The sequence below is a fragment of the Alnus glutinosa genome, chromosome 1 (genome assembly GCF_958979055.1).
Source record: "Alnus glutinosa chromosome 1, dhAlnGlut1.1, whole genome shotgun sequence".
Classification (NCBI taxonomy): Eukaryota; Viridiplantae; Streptophyta; class Magnoliopsida; order Fagales; family Betulaceae; genus Alnus; species Alnus glutinosa.
This window is the reverse complement of record NC_084886.1, coordinates 40,465,410-40,486,862: the sequence shown is the minus strand read 5'-3', so window position 1 is coordinate 40,486,862 and position 21,453 is coordinate 40,465,410. Positions and strand designations below refer to the sequence as shown.

At 34.6% G+C, this 21,453-nt stretch overlaps 3 protein-coding genes across 3 annotated transcripts; all 3 read left to right on the top strand.

The window, feature by feature from the left end:
- The first annotated feature begins 1,520 nt into the window (after positions 1–1,520).
- On the top strand, positions 1,521–5,460 carry LOC133858913 (uncharacterized). The gene is made up of 7 exons (XM_062294362.1): positions 1,521–1,675; positions 1,916–1,980; positions 4,376–4,438; positions 4,528–4,575; positions 4,719–4,781; positions 5,107–5,169; positions 5,310–5,460. Exons 2-7 carry the CDS (start codon positions 1,927–1,929, stop codon positions 5,316–5,318), a joined length of 300 nt encoding a protein of 99 aa, XP_062150346.1. The 5' UTR covers positions 1,521–1,675; positions 1,916–1,926; the 3' UTR covers positions 5,319–5,460.
- Positions 5,461–7,527: 2,067 nt separating this feature from the next.
- LOC133881202 (putative pentatricopeptide repeat-containing protein At3g16890, mitochondrial) lies at positions 7,528–11,441 on the top strand. Its single transcript, XM_062320146.1, has 4 exons — positions 7,528–9,750; positions 10,573–10,690; positions 10,784–10,858; positions 10,949–11,441. The coding sequence occupies exon 1, from the start codon at positions 7,576–7,578 to the stop codon at positions 9,637–9,639; it is 2,064 nt and encodes a 687-aa protein (XP_062176130.1). The 5' UTR covers positions 7,528–7,575; the 3' UTR covers positions 9,640–9,750; positions 10,573–10,690; positions 10,784–10,858; positions 10,949–11,441.
- Positions 11,442–15,926: 4,485 nt separating this feature from the next.
- LOC133858912 (uncharacterized) lies at positions 15,927–17,010 on the top strand. Its single transcript, XM_062294361.1, has 4 exons — positions 15,927–16,084; positions 16,194–16,288; positions 16,389–16,614; positions 16,800–17,010. The coding sequence occupies exons 1-4, from the start codon at positions 16,006–16,008 to the stop codon at positions 16,913–16,915; spliced, it is 516 nt and encodes a 171-aa protein (XP_062150345.1). The 5' UTR covers positions 15,927–16,005; the 3' UTR covers positions 16,916–17,010.
- Positions 17,011–21,453: the final 4,443 nt, after the last annotated feature.

The window sequence follows — 21,453 nt, the reverse complement described above, 5'->3', positions numbered from 1 at the left end:
CCAAGATAATTACAAGAACTTAATAATAATAATTTTCTCATATATTCTTATTAATGAACTTCCTCGTTGGATACATGCTAGAATTAGAGATTAAATAAAATATATGAATACAAGATAATTGATGAAATAGAACTACTAAATTACTAAAGTCCTGCTATGGCTTTTTTCTGGGAGCCTGTAGTTTTTTTCAATAGTTAGTGGTGGATCCAAAAGGGGCGGAGGCAATTGCAGCTTTCCATGCACTTATTTTCAGCAAAGAGATGGGTTTTTTTTTTTTTTAATTATTATTATCTTAGAAGGTGATGCGTTACAGATTGTTAAAGAAGTCAATTTGCATACTTTTCCTATGCATAGTTCGGGCCACTTCATTGAAGGAATTCAACAAGAGCTGGGCACTTTTAGATCATCTTCTATTGTCCATGTACGGAGGATAGCAAACACAACGGCTCACACTCTTGCAAGGGATGCAGTCACCAATGTCATTGATTTAATTTGGTTAGAAGACATTCTTCGTAGTATTTTCGATATTGTTCTTAAGGAATTAGTTGTCTTAGATCCTGATTTTTTGGATCATCCGTACTCTTCTTTTCAGTTATAAGATTAAATGACTTGTTTCAAAAAATTACTTAAATCCCAATGATATAATACATCTCTTATTCTGCATTAAACAGTCTTTCTACTAAAAGTCTCCTTTTGCCGTAGGACTATAGACCTTATAACAAGTCTACAAGCAATTTTTCGAAAACAAGACCGCTTATTACATTTCATTTGATAAACTAAAAAGTGTTTCAAATTTTGAAGAAATTCTGTGAAGTGATTTGTATTATTAGCTGACTTTTGACTTTTGAGTAATGATTAAAAAATTACCTCCAAAATCAGCCGAGACGTTTCCTATATAATTAAAAAATCTATAACCCTCTCAAAGTGATCCTAAATCCAAGAATATCACACTATTTCACGTCATAATACTAATTATCCATAAAATTAAAATTCATTAAAAAAGCACACTTTAAAAAAAAAATTAATTTAAGCCCACCTGCTTGCAGATCAGAGGGGGAATAATGAATATGCGGGTGAGAGGTGTCGGCGCCAGAGGGTGCTTGGCGCGTGACCGAATGTACGGTCTGGGCTTTAGATGACCAACTGATGGCATGCATGGTGATATCCTAATGGGCATAAATGACAAAACCATAAACCTTAATTATTTAATTTATTTTATATTTTCCAATCTTTGTTTGTTGGGTTATAATTTTTAGTCTCCTACCCCATAAGTAGTCGGCCACCCCCTCTAAACCTCCCTCTCAAGTCTCACCCACCCCCAATTTTTTTTATTTTTTATTTTTATTTTTAAATTTTTTTTGAATAAATTAAATTTCAAACTTTCATTCATCATGAATGAAATAGATAGATTTTATTTCCAAATTTAATTACTCTCTCTCTCTCTCTCTCTCTCTCTCCCTCTCCATATATAAATATATATTATATATATATATAATATATTTGTATCTTAGCCTCCCACATCACATATCTAATCTTCTATACATACATATATTCTTACCTTACCCGTTCTTTCATCTCTCTCTCTTTTCATTGGCTCTTTCTTCTTCTTTTTTTGTTCGCACTTTTGTCTCTCTAGCTCTTCCTCTTGCATCTCCTTCTTTTCTCCTTCTGCAAGGTAATGTAAAGATCCTCTCCATCTTTTTTTCTCTCTTGCTTACTTTCTGTCTATATGGCTCTGACTGGCCGGCCTTATAATTAACAGGCCGGCCAAAGGTAACCCTCCTACCCATTTACAGTCAGCGCGTTTTCTCTCCTCTTTTGAAATACCACATCTTAAGGTCTTCTTATAATTGCATTTTACTGGTAGAATCTTCCATTTCTTTCCCCGTATAATGCCTGTGAGTTGTTTTCACAGGAGGAGCTGAGATGGCGGATTGCAACACCGGGAATGGAGACTATTTCGCTTCCCAAAACCAAGAGGTACGTTAAGCTAGCTCTTGATCATCTTAATTTCTTCTCGTAGAGATTAGTATTAGATGTCATCGTTAATGCAAATAATTGGAATACATATGAACAAAGGCGAGGGAACGATCCACAGTGCGTCGAAACCATTCAATTTCGTTGTGTTCAGCAACGTACGTACTGTGGCCCAAACCCCACCCATCAATCTCAACCTTTAATTCGGGGGTGGCTTCTACTTGATGACACACATCTAACCGGCCGCCATGATTCATAACTAAATGGTCTAAATGCACGTGTACGGTCCACCCCCATACAATTTACCCATATGATTATAGCTTTTAAAATTGATTGCAGACTTCCTTTTGGTGTCAGATTCTGAGTTAATTACTTTTATTAGGTTACCGTGATAACATAATTTGTTTATGATGTTAATTATCACGGTGGCCATTTGTATCCGTGTTCGTGCACTACGTATTTTTTTTTTTTTTAATTTGATTAGTTTAATTAAATGGGTAAGACTACTCAATTCTAACATGTTAATTTCATATTGAAATTCAATTTAAATTTGCGGATTTAGTAAATGATTGTCTATATAAGTCTTATCTATTAATTTCATATTAAATTCCTATTAGGTTAAAAATTACCGGCCCTATTAATTTTATGGGCCCGAAACATGGATGATATTTTGTTGGAATTGGTCTAAAAGGAGGGGCGCATGAATCCGTGCTAGATACTTTTATGGTATCCACTATCCATAGGGATGGAAAAATCCTACGGCCACTTTGGCATGGAATTTGAGATGGGTCCCAGATCTAGCGGTTAGTAATAGGACACGACACAATACACATTTTTTGGTTATATACGAGGTGTGTTTACATGGATATTCTCTTTGATTTGTCGGCAGAATGCGCATAGACCAGTAACTGGTTGTTAGGCTGTCAAATTATTCACGTGGACTTTCTTTTGGAAGGCAGATGGCATGTATTAAAAGAACCTAACCCAACCTTTACTCGTACGTGATTAGTTTAAGAGAAATATGAAAAATATTTATGTAATTCAAAAAGTTTGCCCTAATTGCCAAACTTGTTGCTGCATTTTGAATTCTTCAAAAGTAGGAATTAAGTTTTACCAAATTTGAATTGGATCATCCTCATCGATCCCTTACCAAATTCTTGCTGCCTTTTCATTAGCTTGACTTTTAAGGGATTATCCTCTTCAAAAGTAGGACTTAATGAGTTTTACCAAATTGGTGTGAATATTTGAATTAATGACCAAATTCTTTTCATTTCTTGGAAATGAAGAATTCTCACATTTTAGCCGACTCTTTCAATCAAAATATATAGTCAATATCATTCTAGTCTTATTTTGTTGGATTAATTTAACAGTGTTTATCAATCCTTGTATCATTTTTTTTGTTTACAAATAAATAAAATTGACTGACGGAAGAATATTGTCACATTAATCCAGTAGGATATTTAGTAAACAATTTTTGGGTAGTTAATACCCGGGGCGGAACTACGCTCCTCAACGTGTTTCCCAATTTTGTCTTACTTCTCCTCTCATTAAAATTCCACACCTAAAATTGTAGTTCCGTCCGGGTTAATTCCCACCTATCTTGGAATTCTAGGTTAGGTTTAATTTTCCAAAAGCTAGTCAAGTCAGCCTTCGTATGTAATGCAATAAGTGGAAGAATTCAACGTTAATTGGCATACCTTGTTTTTACTCCACGTGCTTAACGTTTAGGGTATACAAAGGAGTGTTTAATTTTATAATAATGGGCATAAATTTCTTTTTAACTTGTTAATTTGGACGGAATTCATATGAATCGATTTTGAGAAGCGATACGTGTCTTCTAAATTATTAAATAAGTATGTGATAAAAAAAAACAAATGCAATTAAAAAATATGCGTTTTTCGCATACTAGAAACATACCATAATTTGAAATTAATTTGTATGATATTTCTTGAAAAATAATTTGTACGAAATTTCTAAATATAATTAAGGAAATGAAACAAGTGTAGAGAAAAGTAGACTCCATTTAATTTGGAATTTAATTTACAAATAAATTGTACAATTAATATGCTTGAAATTGTTGTACATGAATTAATATTTCTTTCCACTTCTCGTTAAATCCGCCCAATTAATTCGGACGAAAAAAATATAGTACTGAGGATTTATTTCCTCCCATCTCTCTCTACTTTTCTCGTTCAATATTTAAACATGACCGGTGGGGGGCTGCTTTTAATTAATTCCACATTATTCTTCTTTTTAATACGTTTGCTTACATGACCATAATAAACCATTAAAAGCCAATAAATAAGTATTATTAATAATGGTTAAGCTAACCAAAATCTGTCTAAATGCCTTCTAGTCATGGAACTCATCTTTAATTTGGGGTGTATTATCATCACAGGCAACATCCACAGGGAAGAAGTACGGTGGACTGGTGCCAAAGAAAAAGCCATTGATTTCAAACGTAAATTAACACTACTCCCAAACACCCATTATAATTCTTTCGAAATGTTCTAAAATTACCATTTTTTTTTCTTGTATGTATGGTTGTAGGATCATGAACGTGCATTCTTTGATTCAGCGGACTGGGCATTATGCAAGGTATTTTATTTTTTATTTTTATTTTATCTCAGTTAATTAAATTTGTTATTGTTTAACGACGGCAAGCATTTGATCATCTCAGTTAATATTTGCTTGATTTTCTTATATACATATACGTATATTATTATATGTTGTACGTACAGCAAGGTGCTGGAGTAAATCAAAAATCAACAGCGGCAGTAGAGACCTTGCAACCAAAACTACAGGTATTATTTATGAATATCTTGAAATTATATGCCTTGTTTGGGGTGCCATTTTTTCGTATTATATTATACTATTTTTATTGTACTCAAAATTGCGAATATCAAAGAAATTTATTTTTTGAAATTATGTTTAGATGGTTTTAAAACCTAAGATAAAATTGGATAAAATTTGAATAGAATTTGAATTTAAAAAAATAACACAAACATATATATTTTTGAAAAATAATGAAATATTAAAAAAAAAAAAAAAACAAGTGTTACCCAAACATGCCGTATAAGTATTTTCTGAGATTATTAATGGTGTAAAAAATGATCGCAAAATCTGTAGAGAACACCGCACCAACAACTGCCCCCAAGGAGACCTGCCTGCACATCTGGTCGGGATGGCGCGGTGAGTTTTCAAAGGCAATATTTTTATGAGAAATGTTTTATTTCATTCTCTTGCTCATCTCCATAATAATAATAATAATAATAATAATAATAAAGCCATTATATTAACAGTTTTGTTCTATATGATTGTGGATGTCGCAGGGAGAGTAGAAGTGTTGAGGGCTTGAAGAAGTTGTGTGCTATGTAGTTGAAAAAATCTTATTTGTCATAAATGGCATACAATTGTTGCATTGGGCTGAACGCTTTATATGTTTGTTAGCTTCTAATAAAAAGGTTTTCATTCTGTGGTAAATTTTCAATAATTATAATATTATATGCTTTGTCCTCGATCACTTTATATAATTATACTCTTTATAATTTTCTTTTTATAAACAATCTTTATTTATTTATGCACCTAAAAAACACAAAAAATGTGTGGCTCATAAACATTTGTTCATGTATGAGTTTAAATTCAATAAGAACAGAATACAAACTTAGTTTTTACACCCTTCAACAAAAAATTGATACGTCAACATTTCACGCAATAATAAATTAATTAGTATTTTTTATTAATCTCTAATAATAAATGGGGTGCCCACGCACGTGGCAACTCTCTGTTGAAGTAAAAGATTCGATTTATAGATAGTCGTTATCGAATTTAAACTGCTTCATATCGTAAGGATACGTGAAAAATAAAAAAAAAATTCACCCTAAAAGGGTATAGGCTTAGGTCACGAAACCCTTGACAGAATTTTGTCCATTTATTCCAACTTAATCCATAACATGGGCCATAAAAAGATAAGGAAAATGACACATGACCTGAAAAAGGAAAAGATAGACGTCAATAAACACATAATAAGAAGTTGGGTGTCACGTCACCTTATCTTCATCCTTCTAAAGACTCAAAAATAACCCAAATTCGCAACACTTATTCATGCTACAAACATGTTGAAACCCAAAATGTAACACAGTACATTATTAAGTGCAGTAGGACAAGAAATCTCCCCCAATTTGAGACTAGTCTCCATGTTTCCCCCTAAACGTAACGTACTGTTAAACAGCCACATAAAAAGTCCCCTCTAATTTGGTCATGAAAACCCCATATTTTCCACAATCTCATCCCTAGTAGATAAAAAGACAAAAGCATCGTTAGTGGGGATGTTTGGGAACTGTTCCCAACTCAACTATTTTTTTTTTTTTTTGAGAAATCATGTTTGGCTCCTTCTCAAATTTCTTTTCAACCAAACTCAATTAATATATATATATATTCTAGATTTTCTTTTTCGAACCACCCCCCAAAAAAATAAAAATCTCAAAAAAATAAAAATCCCAGATTTTTTTTTTTCCTTTTTTAAAAATATATTTATATTAAATATATACATTCAATTCAATTCATCTTCCCAAACATAATTTCTATTCTTTTCCTTTTTCAGTATTCAAAATTTTGACAAAAAATTGAAAAGAATACAAAACAAAACAAAAATATCGTAGACCCAACCAAACATCCCCTCGTCTTTTTGATTGGTTATAAGTGGAAGTGGGGCTTCAGTACCCTTATCGAGCTCGGATGGGTTGGACTGACCCGACTAATAGTCATCCCTAGTAACACCCTCAGGCCTCAGTCGCTTCTGGCCCAAGATCCTAATTCTAAATGGGCTTAAAGATTAAAAACCCATTCTGCTTTTCCACAGCCTCATGACTAAGGGCCAGCCAAGATATGGGCTTGGAAGACCACCATCACAAAGGACTTCTTTCAAACTGTTCTCCGAAAGGGCCTGCGCCAACAAGTTTGTTTGTTTGACTCGTTTGAGAAAGTGTTTTGTATATTAGTTTTTTTTTTTTTTTTTTTTTTTTTTTTTTTTTTTTTTAAAAAAAAAATAATAATAAATAAATAATGCAGAAATTTTTTTTTTTTTTTTTTAACTCACTAAAATTGCAGTTTTAGAAACTATTTTCTATTTAAATAAAATGAAACCATTAAAAAACATGAGTAATAATACTCTCACTTTTCTATACCAATTTTCACACTTTTTAAAATAGTTATTAAAATTACTATTAGATCAAAATTCAATAAAAATTTATTTAAATATTAAGAATTATTTTTTTATCTTTTCAAATTAATATAGCTCTTAAAATTATTAATAGATTTGAAATAAATTTAGTCATAATTTTAAAAGTTAGATTAACTTTAAAAAAAAAAAATTGTCCTTAATATTACTCAATTTAAAAAAAAAAAAAAAAACACCTATAGAAGTGTGAAAATAATTAAAGAAAAGTGAGAGGGTGTATTATTACTCTAAAAACATTTCTCCGTTCATTATAGATCGGGGGAAAAAAACTTCCGAACCGGTTCAGTGACATATGGCCGGTCCGAGTTTTACTAAACAAGCAAAGTGGCCTGCATTTGGTCGCTGGTTTGGCGAGGGACATGAGGGGGCTATCTTCCTTAACTTCCAGGGCTTCACCTGCAATCAGGAAGCTACCTGAAGAAGCTTGCAATAAGAAGAAACTTCAGAGGGACACCCCATCAAAGGCCAAATCTAAGAAAGTCACTAATCAAGCACGTTCAAACAACTTTGGAGCTCTTTCAAGAGGTAACCGTTCTCCACTAAACTCTCAGTTGAGGAATCCCAAGTCGGTTTACATTTCGAAGTCTCCCATTCCAGTTGATAAACGCACATTGAGTGCTAAAAAGATTGATCACCAATACGTTTCTCAGTCTTTATCGAGAAAGGACTGGTTTTTACTGCTAAGCCACGAGGTCAAGGCGAGGAGGATAATTTTGAATCCTCAGTCTGTAGTGAGTGTCTTGCAAAATCAAGAAAACCCGTTACACGCTTTGAAGTTTTATATCTGGGTGTCGAATATCGACCCGTTATTCGCAAAGAATCAATCGGTTCGAGGTGTCTTAGCTAACACCCTTTACCGGAAAGGTCCGGTTGTTCTGTCTGTTGAATTGCTTCAGGACATTAGAACTTCTGGTTGTTGTATAACAGAAGACCTGCTTTGTGTATTGATTGGTAGTTGGGGAAGATTGGGGTTGGCAAAATATTGTGCTGAAGTTTTTGGCCAAATTTCATTTTTGGGTCTTAGTCCAACCACAAGGTTGTATAATGCGGTGATAGATGCATTGGTGAAAGCCAATTCGCTTGACTTGGCGTATCTGAAGTTCCAACAGATGACGGCTGATAATTGCAATCCTGATAGGTTCACATATAATATCCTAATTCATGGAGTTTGCAAGATTGGTGTGGTGGATGAGGCACTTCGTTTGGTCAAACAGATGGAGGTCTTGGGGTATTCACCGAATGTGTTCACGTATACAATATTGATTGATGGATTTTGTAATGCCAAAAGGGTTGATGAAGCCTTCGGGCTTTTAGAGACGATGATGGAGAGGAATGTGAGTCCAAGTGAAGCTACTATTAGGTCATTGGTTCACGGGGTGTTTCGTTGTGTAGCCCCTAATAAGGCTTTTCAGTTATTATCAAGATTTGTGGAGAGAAAGCCTGCCTTGTGTAAATTAGCTTATAATACTATACTGTATTGTCTCTCGAATAACTCTATGGCGAGAGAGGCTGCCAGGTTTTTAAAAGATTGTGGAGCAAAAGGTTATTTGCCTGACAGTTCAATGTTTAATATCACGATGGCTTGTCTGATAAAGGGATTAGATTTGAATGAGACGTGTGAGGTATTTAGAAGTTTTATAGACCGAGGCGTGAAGCCAGGGTTTAGTACTTATCTTGCCATAATTGAATCTACATACAAGGTGGGAAGAAGTGAGGATGGGAATCGTTTTTTGGATCAAATGGTCAAGGATGGACTTGTGTCCAATGTCTTTTCTTATAACATGGTAATTGATTGCTTCTGTAAAGCCAATAAGATGGACAGGGCATCTGAGACTTTCAAAGACATGCAGCATAGAGGAATTGCTCCAACCCTTGTAACTTACAATACCCTTATTAGTGGGTATTGCAAGGAGAGAGAGGTAGGTAAGGCGCGAGAACTGTTGGTGATGCTTTTAGAACATGGTTTTAAGCCTGATCTCTTCACATTTAGTTCAATAATAGATGGCCTTTGTCGAGTACACAAAGTTGTTGATGCTTTTGATTGTTTCGCCGAAATGGTTGAGTGGGGTATCCCTCCAAATGCAGTCACATACAATATTTTGATCCGCTCTTTGTGTGTCACTGGCGATGTTTCTAGATCAATGAAACTTTTAAGAAATATGCAAGCCAACGGAATAAGACCAGATACCTTCTCGTTCAATGCTCTTATTCAAAGTTCTTGCAAGCTGAATGAGGTTGAGAAAGCTGAGAACCTTTTTGCTTCCATGACGAGACTAGGTTTGAATCCTGACAATTGTACATACAGTGCTTTGATCAAGGCATTGTGCAAATGCGGGAGATTACTTGAAGCTAAAGAGATGTTTCATTCCATGGAAGCAAATGGTTGTGTTCCTGATTCTTATACATGTAATTTAATTTTGTAAGCTCTGGTTCTGCTGGCCCACTTTGAAGAGGCTCGGAATTTGGTAAAGATATGTAGTGAGAAAGGAATTTCTTTGAAATCCAATCCCAACTTGTAGGACTGGGCTATTACGGTTCGTCTAATCTTCTATATTTAATTTCTATTAGACAAGTTGCACTGGTCCCTGGTAGGATATGCATGTTGAGCTGTTGAAATGATGTCTTTAAGCAATTTTTTATAAATATATTAAGCTTTACATTTATCTGAACTTTAAGTTACACTGTTCAGGCATTCCCTTCTATTGGGTTATTCTTTATTTTTATTTTTCTTTTTTTAATGATTGTTTACTTTAAAATGAATATTGTGATGTCATGTTTCGATTTTTTATTTTTTTTAAAAAATAAATAAATGTAGGTGATGCTTCTTATCTTTCTGAAGGTAAGGTGGGAGGGATGGTGAATCAGTTAGGCATACGTATTTTATCTGTTATTCACGAATCAACATTAGTAAGGTGTTCAACCTATTAAAAAAGAGAGAGAGAGAGAGAGTGGTGTGAAGAGATCTGTCATTCATAAATCAACATTAGCTCAATGAACAAATAGTAGTTGGATACCCTGGTGCTAAAATAGGTGTAGAAGCTATCTTTTAGATTATCCTGACACTGTCTTCTTTGTTCAAAATCTGTGTTTTAATCAATTGAAAGCACATAAGATGTTGGCATTTAATATTGTCACAGTGCAATATGGGTTGGAGTTATATAACTTATATGGTATCAATGGCTGTATGTGGCTTGGTGACCTGTTTTTGTTATCAAGATTTCTTGGAATTGGGGGATGTGAATTATATTTGGGTAGCAATCCAATTCTATATTGATTCTGTAATTCCGTTTAGCATCAAAATCGATAAAAATTATCTGAGTAATGTATGAAGTAAGTCTCATGTTTCTCTTGTGCAGCTTAAATCTGGCTGCTTTGGTGATGGCTGAAACAATTTGGGAACTGCTTTCTAGGTCTGGTGTCATTGGAGGAGAATAATGTTGTAGATTTGTAGATCATACTTCTAAGATAATCGAGGTAAGGAAAGAAAATTGGTGCAGTCATTTCCCTTGTTGCTGAAAATGATATTGTCATATTTGAATGCATAAGCGTATTTTTCATTCTTTGCAGTTTGGTGTCTGATACTATACCATTTCATAGAGATTATCAGTTCTGCATCTGAAAGAGAGAACAAGATATAAGATAGTGAGGCATACTATTCTATCTTTTTACTTTTCGTTACATGTGGAATATATGGTGGCATGTCTTCATGCCGTTTTCATGTTTGCATTCCAGAGATTGTTACTGGTACTAGATGAGCTTGAATCATTGAAGCCAGAATTCCAAGTTCCATCGTCCGGTGGATTAACTGAACAATGCCCATCCTGGAGCTAGATTGTCTCGACTTAATGGTCCAGAATCTGCTTCATTTGGTTTGGAGACATCTTCTTTGGAGTGTGCCTGCTGTCAATAAAAATTCTTACTCGATTGTTGATATTAAGCGGGTATACATCAAACGGCTGCTCCTCTGATAGTATGTGAAATTGGTAACTGATAATTGGAGTGCTACTCTTCTAGTGCTTTGGAAGCTTTCTTCAGTTTCTTTCTTTATTTCTTCAACATGGTGTCTCAGTCACAATGTTGTTTTGTCAGAATGTTCTTTGTATCTTGTATGGAGTTGTAGGGAGTTTCATTTTTGTCATATATCTTCAGTCAATGATGTTAAAGTCCAAATCTTATATTCTGCACATGTGCTCTTACCCTTAATTTAATTTAATTCTATTTCCAATATTATTTTCTCTTTTGTGTGTGTGTATATATATATATATATATATATATGAGTTTTTCTCTTTCTAAATATTAGTAACTGCTTGTCTTTTTCTTCTTCTTCTTTATTCTTGGAAAAAAAAATATAAAAAAGCTCCATGAACTAACAGTCGATTTTAGAATAACCTCTTCAATTTTTAAGTGCACTAATGTGACTTATCAAACTATCGAAGTATGCCAAAAAGGCCACTTTTGTCGAAATATTCCTATAATACCCTTATTCTCTTAAAAATTAAAATAAAATTTTAACTAAAAAACTATTTTTTTTTTTTTTTAAAAAAAAAAGGAAGAAATTTTAAAAAAGTGATTAATATAAAATTAAAAACTTAAAGAAATTAAAATTTTAAAAAAAGAAAAAAAAAATTAATTAATTAATTATTTTTAATAAGAGTGACACATGTCATCATTTTATTTGTATTAACTAGGAGTGTAAAGGTGGTCAGTAATCGGTAACTAGCCAACCAGTTTGGTATCTGGTTGGAAATAACCGGTAACCGGCCCTACTGGAGCGGTTACTGGTTTTAGAAAATATTGAAATCGTTTATAACCGGTAATCGGGTATATATATATAAAATTAAAAAAACAAAATTTAGAGTCTTACACTTTACTTCCATTCCAATTTAGGCCAACATATTGGGCCAAAAAAGATTGAAATATTTTTTTTAAATGGCTAAAAAAGTCTAAATTAAGCCCAAAAACTAGGCCCGATACCCAAATTAGGCCTAAAAGACCCATTTTTTTTTTGTAAAATTTTGGTTACCAGTCTAGATAACTGGGTACCAGCCAGTAGCCGACAGTTATTAAATAACCGGTTACCAGAGCCGGTTGGCGATTTTAGCCAACTGGCTACCCCGGTTACAGTTACCGGTTTTAGCCAATACTTAGTAACTGTAACTAGGTTTTCACTTCTAGTGTCAACGTTAATAGTATTAACGACGACATTAACAGAATTCGTCAAGTATTTTGACGGAATTTGATTACAATGACTAAATTGTTATTTTTTGCCTACTTTGAAAACCTTGAATTATTTTTTATTTCGTGGTAATCGATTTGTAATTCAGGCAAACTACATGGATTGATTTTGCATTTATTCATTTTTCTTCTTCTTTTTTTTTTTTTTTTTTTTTAAAAAAAATAGTTTAGTTTAATTTAGTTTCTTTTTAGTTTTTAAGGAATGCCTTGAGAAGTGTTTAACAAACATCCCTTGAAGCCGCTTAGACAACAATTTCCAAGTTGCGATATGTAAATTATCTTTGGCAACTTTGGTGCAGTCAAGCGCACAGCGTCAACTTCCAAGCCATAAAGAACCAACTGAAAGTCGATTACAAATTTTCCAAAGAAATGAACATCTTTGAGTTTCATTATGGTATGAACGTCAGCAAACTGTCAGAACCAACCTGGTGACTTGACCTGGCCACACGATCCACCCTTAGAACCTTGGCTACCCTCTCCAACCCTCCATAGAGTCCATCACACAGTCTGATCATGTTTTTTATATCCAATACCTTGTACCAAAAGAAGTGTATCACTAGACCCGTAAACTCCATCAGATCCAATGGAAGTTCTCTCCCAATCAAGTTTTTGATCAAGTAACCAAAGTCATAAGCACTGTGGAAAGTTACCTAAGTGATCTTGGAATTACTCAACAAACCTGACTTTACGATTAGCCTCGCAAAGTCCACAAAATCTATACCCCTTTTTCGGTTCTTTTGGAAGTCGATACCCTGGTGTTCCAGTAACGCAATAGAGTCCAAATTGTAAAGATCAGTCTCCTTATTGAAGTCTTTGCAATTGAACTACCAGACATAGCAAGAATTCACGTTGGCATCGCACAAAGCGAGACCTAGTTGAATGATCTTAGTAGCATAGACATTGCACTTCATGGACATGTAGTTCTCAGCGGGAGACAGTTGAGTGTGGTTGCAGCAAGTAGCAGGGAAGACATGGCCAGGAAACTCAGTGTCCAAGGCGATGAAATGATGATGGAGGAGAGCTCGTGCGATTTTAGAGAATTCCTATTCGAGGTTGTCTTGCCAAACCTCACGTACAATGATCAGACGCGGAGCCGCCGTTGCCTTTACTGCAAAAAAGATAATGAATGATCTGAGTATTTGGGATTCCATTTTTATAACCATCTACTCCCATCGCCTTCTCTTGGATTGCTGATTTATGAATTTATTTATTTATTTATTTTTGGTTTACGGCTACCCACCGGGTTTATTTTATTTTTTTAACGGCTACCCACCGCTACCCACCGCCTAAAAGAATGGCTTGGATTTTGTAATTCCGTTTAGAATCAAAATCGACAAAAATCATCAGAGTGATGTTTGAAGTAAAAATCATCAGAGTGATGTATATATGTGTATTCTGATGTATAAGCTAATACAACTATTCATTAACATGAAATTGTTAGAGGTAATGACAAATATCTATTAAATGCTTAATTACTTCCTGAATTACTGCATGTAGATTAACATATTTGTTATGTTTCCACCGGTTTCCTTTTTTTTTATTTTGTATTTATACTTGGCCGACATGATTTCTTTGTGGTATCATTGTAGATTATGCTACCTCCAGAAGCAATTGCAAGTGATACTTGGAGGTTTGTTTCCCCTTTCTAACCTAGTGATTATTACATCAAATTAATGTTATTGCAAAACAAATGACATTATCTTTTGATGTTACAAATAACGTTGAGTTACAAATTTTGTCGAACATTTGGGTGTGCTACTCCTGCAAATTTGTGCCAAATGTAAAGGGGGAAACCATAGGGAATGTGCATCCATTGGCAACCCAACCAATGGGACTCAATATGGTTGTTCCTTTTTTTTTTTTTTGGACAAATATATTATATATGGGAAAACGTAGGGAATACGTGTGGCATGGTGACCTGTATGTGTTTGTTATGAAGATTTCTTGGAATTGGTGATCATGTGAGTTATATTTGGGTAGCAATCCACTTCTACGAAGTCTCTTGAAATTCCGTTTAGCATCGAATGGAAAAACTTCTCACTTATGTTTCATGATCTTTTCAATTTTCAATTAAGTATTTAAATTTTAAAATGTGTCAATATAGAATATTTATCTTTTATTTTTATTTTATTTTTTATTTTTAATTTCAATCATTTGTTAAAATTTTTTATTAAATCCTGTCAAATTTTTTTAAAAAAATTCTTCTTTTTTAAGTGTTGGTCAGAATTTAACGGAATTTGTAAAAATATCAATGCTTGAATATTTGAATTTCTTTTTTTTAAAAAAAAAAAACACGAGTATTTTAAAAATTTTGATAGAATTTTCAAAAAATTATAACAGATGGTTGAAATTGAAAAAAAAAAAACAAAAAAACAAAAAAAAAACAAAAAAAAAAAAAAATATGGATGTTCTAAATTAACACTTTCTAAAATTTGAGTTGAATACTTAATTGCAAAAGTAATGAAATATCATAGATTATAAGTGAAGTTTTCCCGCATTGAAAAAAATAAATCATCCCGAGCAATGTATGAAGTCTCTTGTTTCTCTTGCATGTGCAGCTTAAATCTGGCTGCTTTGGTGATGGCTCAAACAATTTGGGAACTGCTTTCTAGGTCTGGTAACATTGGAATTTAGATCAGTGGAAGAAATAGTCGGGCCAGGAGATTACCTTTTGGATGGCACTATATATATATATATGTACCAGTCATTTAACACTTCTGATTAGTGATTATTGTTACTATATACAAAAACGGTCGAAATTAATGGACATGATTTTGGTAGCGAGCGAGCTAGAGACATCATGTCCGTACAAGCAGAAAATTTAATCTGTTTGAATGATTTCTCATTTTTGTGCATAATCCCCTTTTCAAGGATTGGTGGGCGTCATGGACTCATGATACCGACGTAATACTTTTTGTTACGACTTCTTTTCACGTGATGAGACCGATCGACGTCAATGCTTCTGTGCCAGCGCTGTGCATGGGATTAATTTCTTAATTAAGCCAATTCGCAAACAAATAATTAATTTCTCACTATATGTGGAACGTACGTTGCCTTAACTTGTAGTGAAAGGCATGAAACGGGAGTACTTTCTAGGTTTGATTTTAGCAGATGAAGAAAAAGTTCTTGGCTAGTAATAGTTGGTGACTTGCATTCCAACTGCACTCTCCCACTTAGTCGTCTCTATTACTCCCAATCTTACTCTAACATGGATACCAAACACCATGTGTATATATTCTTTTCCAATATAATTCACCAAACCCTCCTTCCCTTGATTACAATTGCCTTTACTTGGTTCTATCAAAAAGGGTCTCCTTTTCTAGAAAGGTGAATATGTATATCTAGCAATACTCTGGGTGTTCCTGTCACATGTTCAAAGTGCGTTGTTTGTCAAACTGATGCACAACATTTGTATATATTATATATATGTTAGGTGGGTCATTCTAGAAAAGGAACGGTATGTTAGCAACTAATTAACCATCCATTGGTATATATATAGGTCGCTCCAAAGCATCCTTTCCTCCAAAATTTCAGATTGCGTACAAGCTTCTGTCATGGCCATCTTACTGACCATAAGATTCTGGGTTTTGGCAGTAGCTCTTAGCTGTTTTTCTGTTCTTTATGGCAACTTAGGTATGCAACAAAGAAACACAAATTTCTTCCACTATATATATATATGTGTGTGTGTGTGTGTGTGATTTTCATTTTCAGAGTATTGAGCTTTTGCACCAATCCTTGACAGGGAGGGCAGATGAGCAAGTGCCTCAAACTGGCGGTGTAGAATATGATCCGGCTGAAATTACTGCCAAAGCATTGCTTTGTTTCAATAATAAATATGTAAGCAATACTCTGTCCTGTGACACCCACTCATACTAAAACTTCTCACCTGTTACTTTGGTAATGTTTTTGTTTGATTCCATTTCGACAAAAACCTCAGATTTACAGTAGCTGTGAAGAATCCTATAGATTGTCTGCTGGAGGAAAACTCGACGTCCCTCCTCAAAGTACTGATGAATACTGCAACGGGCCATGCCTAACTGAGACAAACCTTGTGCTAAGCTGCATTGACAACATCTTCGAAAACTTCTTGTTCTATAACAAGGCTACAATACAGGATGTTAGAGATACAATTACTGCAGCATGTGGCCATGGCCAGGAAAGAGGTACAGATTCCTTTGATAAAACCTTTTAGGGGGTGCATTTTACTTTTTGGTTGAAAATGTCTTTTGACATTGACATAAAAATGAAAGTAATTTTGAGTGTTCTGTTAAAAAGTAAAAAAAACTTTCCAAAAAACAACATTTCCGTAGTTAAACGGAATATGGTAATCTGAGGTGCATTGTTGCAGGTAACTTTGATGTAACTGAGCACATGAAAACTGAAGCAAGCAATGCATACAAGGCCGTAAATCAGATTCTCTTTGGGTTTGGATTGATGATTATGGGGCATGGTTTACTGCCGTAATATGTGTAATAATATGAATCACTTCCCATATATGGGCTATGTTTATCGCTCTTATATGTATACTAATTATATGAATAACGTTATAGATATGACCAGTTTCTTGCTCTTGCTTTGTGGATTGCTTATGGATAAACGATCAAATAGCTAGGTGATGGAATGCGCACAAGTTTGCTAGCATTATGTAAAAGGTGACCAAACTATAAATTATTGTGGAAAATGAACAAGTTATATCTTCTTTTGAGCAAGAGGGTCGTCTTAGAAGTTCTTTAATCACTACAAAAAAAAAAAAAAAAGAAAGAAAGTGTTTTGAGCTGTTTTAAGGCATAAAAAGGGCTCAAAACGGTTTGAGCCGTTTTTACTTAAAACGGCTCTAATTAGAGCCACTTTAATGAAAACGGCGCCAACCAGTTTGAGCCGCTTTGGATTAAAAACGGCTCCAATCGGTTTGAGCTGTTTTGGAGTCGTTTTAGTTAAAACGGCTCAAACCGATTGGAGTCATTTTGGTTAGAACGGCTCAAACTGGTTGGAGTCATTTTAAGGCAAAACAACTCCAACATAGTTGGAGATAATGTTTAAAATGGCTCAAAATAAAAAATATATATATATATTTTTTTAATACCTGATATCAAGAATATTGTTCACATATATGAACTCACAAACGTTCACATACACTCATAACCCAAACTCCATACACAAACCATCACTATGCCTTAATGTACACACCAAGCCATTAAAAAAAAACAATAACAAATATAACGACGTATCAACATAAATAATATCACTCAACTCCAAACATATATAATTCAACCTCTAAAATGTTCGAAGTAATTTCAAAACATAATACATAAGTTACCTACAATCACAAACCGATCAAGTCCAACCGATAACACATAAGTTACCTACATCATTTACAAAATTCAATACTCCATTTACATTCATAACAACTCAAGATGTCTTTTTCACGATAGTTCCTTATGCGTATCATCATCCTCAAACGTCAAGAGCACGTCGTGTATATATATATAGTAACGATACACGTTTCATTTTCAACTTTATGGACTCAAAAAATAACCCTTTGTTAATTAGTTAATCATGTTTGGAGCTAACCTGGTTGACTGCTACTGAGGATCTCACCCTTATGAAGTTAGGTGACGCAGTGTCGAGTGTAGTCGAAGCGTTGGCTACAAGTGATGCATTGGCCCTAGCAAAATCTTCGATCATCTTTTGCATCTTCTCTATCATTTGATCCTGTGTTGCAATTATTTCATTAGTTCTTCTCCTCTCTTCCTCCGTTCTTCTCCTCTCTTCCTCCGTTCTTCTCCTCTCTTCCTATCGCTCATCTGATTTTCTCTTCTCTTCCTCCCATTTTTTCATCATTTCATTCATTTGAGTATTGAATGCAGCTTCTTGAGTCAAGCGTGACGCAGATGATCGAGAAGTGAGTTTAACTGGTAGTGGGCCAACCCTCATTCCACGAACAAGCCCCGAGTATTCTGCTCTCCTCATTGCCCTTGCAAGAGTATCATCTTCGGCCCATAGTATTGAATCTTGCAGAGATACAGGGTTAGCTTCTGCAGTGTCATCGGCCATCAGCTCCTTAATCTTTTCCTGACATATATATATATATAATTTAAATGTGTTAATTATTAGACACTTATTTGCTTCGGAATAAGTACTTATACTATTTTATTATATGATATATTCAACAACAGACAAATAAAATCACTAAGTTAAGCACGCACAATTGTCTCTCCAATTGCTTGAGTAGGCGTCCCATCCCTTTTTATGTGGGTTACCACAAAAACTTCAGCTCGGGTGGGTGACTTCGGCTTTGATATCTCCTACGAAAACAAACAATATATAGAATTCGAACAAGAACCAAATGTGCGAATGTGAATTCAACAAGAAGTTCTATATTTACCACCAAAGATAAATCTCTACATAACAAAATGGTCATCAACTAGTGACATGATTCTTGTGAATATATATATTCTCATGAATGAAATCAATGTACCAGCTCTTTCGCAACTCTGGCGTAACTCTTCGAGCAAGATGTGTGAATTATTTTATTTACGCTTTTGGAGATTTGTCTATTCCTCTCAACTCTTGCATACGCAATTGTTATAAACCAATATGGTATCATGCATTGTTGAAAGTTTAAAGACATGCGATATTAATAATTAGTGACATTTGTTGATATAATTACCTTATCTTCTGGAGTCAACCACGTGTCAATGGCTATCTCGATGTCTTTAGCATCGAACTCCGTGATGTTGGGCATCGTCTCAATAATTCTCTCGCAAGTATCATTCGCTTGTATATTTATAGCCTTCTTCGCTCTGTACTTGAAATTTTTTCGCTTATGTCCGAAGTCAATTATTGCAATCTGTTTGATCTCATTCATTGGTGCATCAGGCATGACGTAAAATTTTTGCTGCAAATTAGTAAAAAAAAAAAAAACAATTATATATTATGTGCATGCCGTAATATATGTTCAACGCAATAGATCTATAACTAACTTGCTTTACATACCATTAGCCACAAATCCTCCTTAGGCTGAGGATTTATCTTCCTCCAGTTTGGGGTGCTTAGCCCCACAAACTTCCTACTCCGGACCTTTTTCGCTCCTAGCTGGTGAAATTTCAGGCCACTCATGCCAACTGGCAGCAATGTCGCATTAAAATCGATGACCGCCTTCTCGCCCATGGTTATTGTCCAGAGGGCGATTGGAGAGCCAACGTATCTGATGTGAAAGTTGTTATCCGTATCTGTATTTAAATTAAACAGATGCAAAAAAATAATAATAAATAAATAAAAATAAAATAATATATTATATTATATGTGTATATAAATTAAATGGAATATAAACATTCTTACAACATGATCAAGTAAAATCTTTGGAGCCCAGACTACATATATATCAAATGTAACATACGTACTTATTGTACAGACTTGTGACTGTCCAATAACAGACCAGTATTGGGAACTCGTTCCCTCTTAGACTCATGTGCCAATATCGTATAATCAAGATCATCATCAAAAAAACTCTGCAAACCCACTAGCCGTATCCAACGGCGTACGTATGATGTCCTGTAAGGGCTCCTCAACCATGGATCCACTCGGAGAAGGTAGGCGAGAGTCCTATTCCATCTCTTCTATATGCTAAGATGTCTTTGCCTCAGGTGTAAACTCTGAAAGGAGTCGTGTTGGGATCAGGGAAAAAAGTTTCTTCCTTGGAGGTGGCTAGCCTGCCATATTAATCTATAAAATACATAAATAAATAAAGTGTCAGATTAAATGTAAATATAGAAACCACTCAACATGTTTAATGTAATTTGATATCAATTTCAAATTATTGAAAAAATAAATAGTCATACATGCATGCTACTTTTATTGTGGTTGTACTACTTCAAATGCAGGTATGTCGCTATGGGCATAATGAAGGTCTTCACCGTAGTCAACATCATTTGGATCCTGATTAACGTTCAAGTTCAATGGCCCACTCTCATGGTAGTTGAGATCTTCATAATTGTTCCCTTCCCCCTAACCAACATCATACACGTTTCTTGGTTTAGTCCTTACTACGCAACACCAGTCTAGGTTCCTATCGTCATGGATGTGGTATACTTGTGATACTTGTGAAGATAATACATACGGATCATCCGAAATCTTATCTCCCGTATGTATTAGGTTTTTGAAATTCACAAGTGTTGTATCATACTCATCCTCCAATCATCCTTTATCCTTTCTAATGTTCGCCCAATCATACTTGAATAGCACATACCTAGTCGTGTCATAGTACTCTACCTCGATTATTCGAGTTAGCTTCCCATAATAGGTATTGTCATCAACTGTCGACACACACACACACCACTGTTTTGGGTTGTTTTTCCTTTATCTTGGACCACAGTGCGAAACAGCTTGCCATTAACCACATATCAGTTATATTCGAGAACCGTTTCAACTGGCCCTTTAGAATACCATATAAGCTTATCCCCTAACTCAGTTCTACATGTCTAGTCCATTCGGTTGACTTGCAACTTGAGAAAACGTCACTTATAGTTGGCGGGATGCAGAAAATTACATATAAAATAAAACGTCAATTATAAAACGATCACCATTATTTTATAAAACCATAAGAAATTCTTACGTAGTTAAGGTACCAATCACAAAATATGTCCCTATGTTGTAGGTGCAATTCTCTGTCCAATAGTTAGCCCCTATTGGAGTCATGCCTTAGCTCATCCAGGTGCATCCTATATGTTTGCAATCCACATTTAGAATGAAAAAGTATAAGTTTTAGCCGAAGTAAGATGTATTAAAAAATATAACTTACGTGCGCAATTGAAGGAACTCGTCCGAGTTAAAAATAATATATCGATGAACTTGCGTCAATGTGCGTTGGTCAAGGGTTACTCGCATTACCGCTCCCCTATCCTCATTAGGGTTTCTTTGAAGCCTATTGTGACTGTGGGTGCGCTCTCTAAGTACCGCGAACAAAATGTGAGCATTTCATCTGCTAAATAACCTTCCGCTAT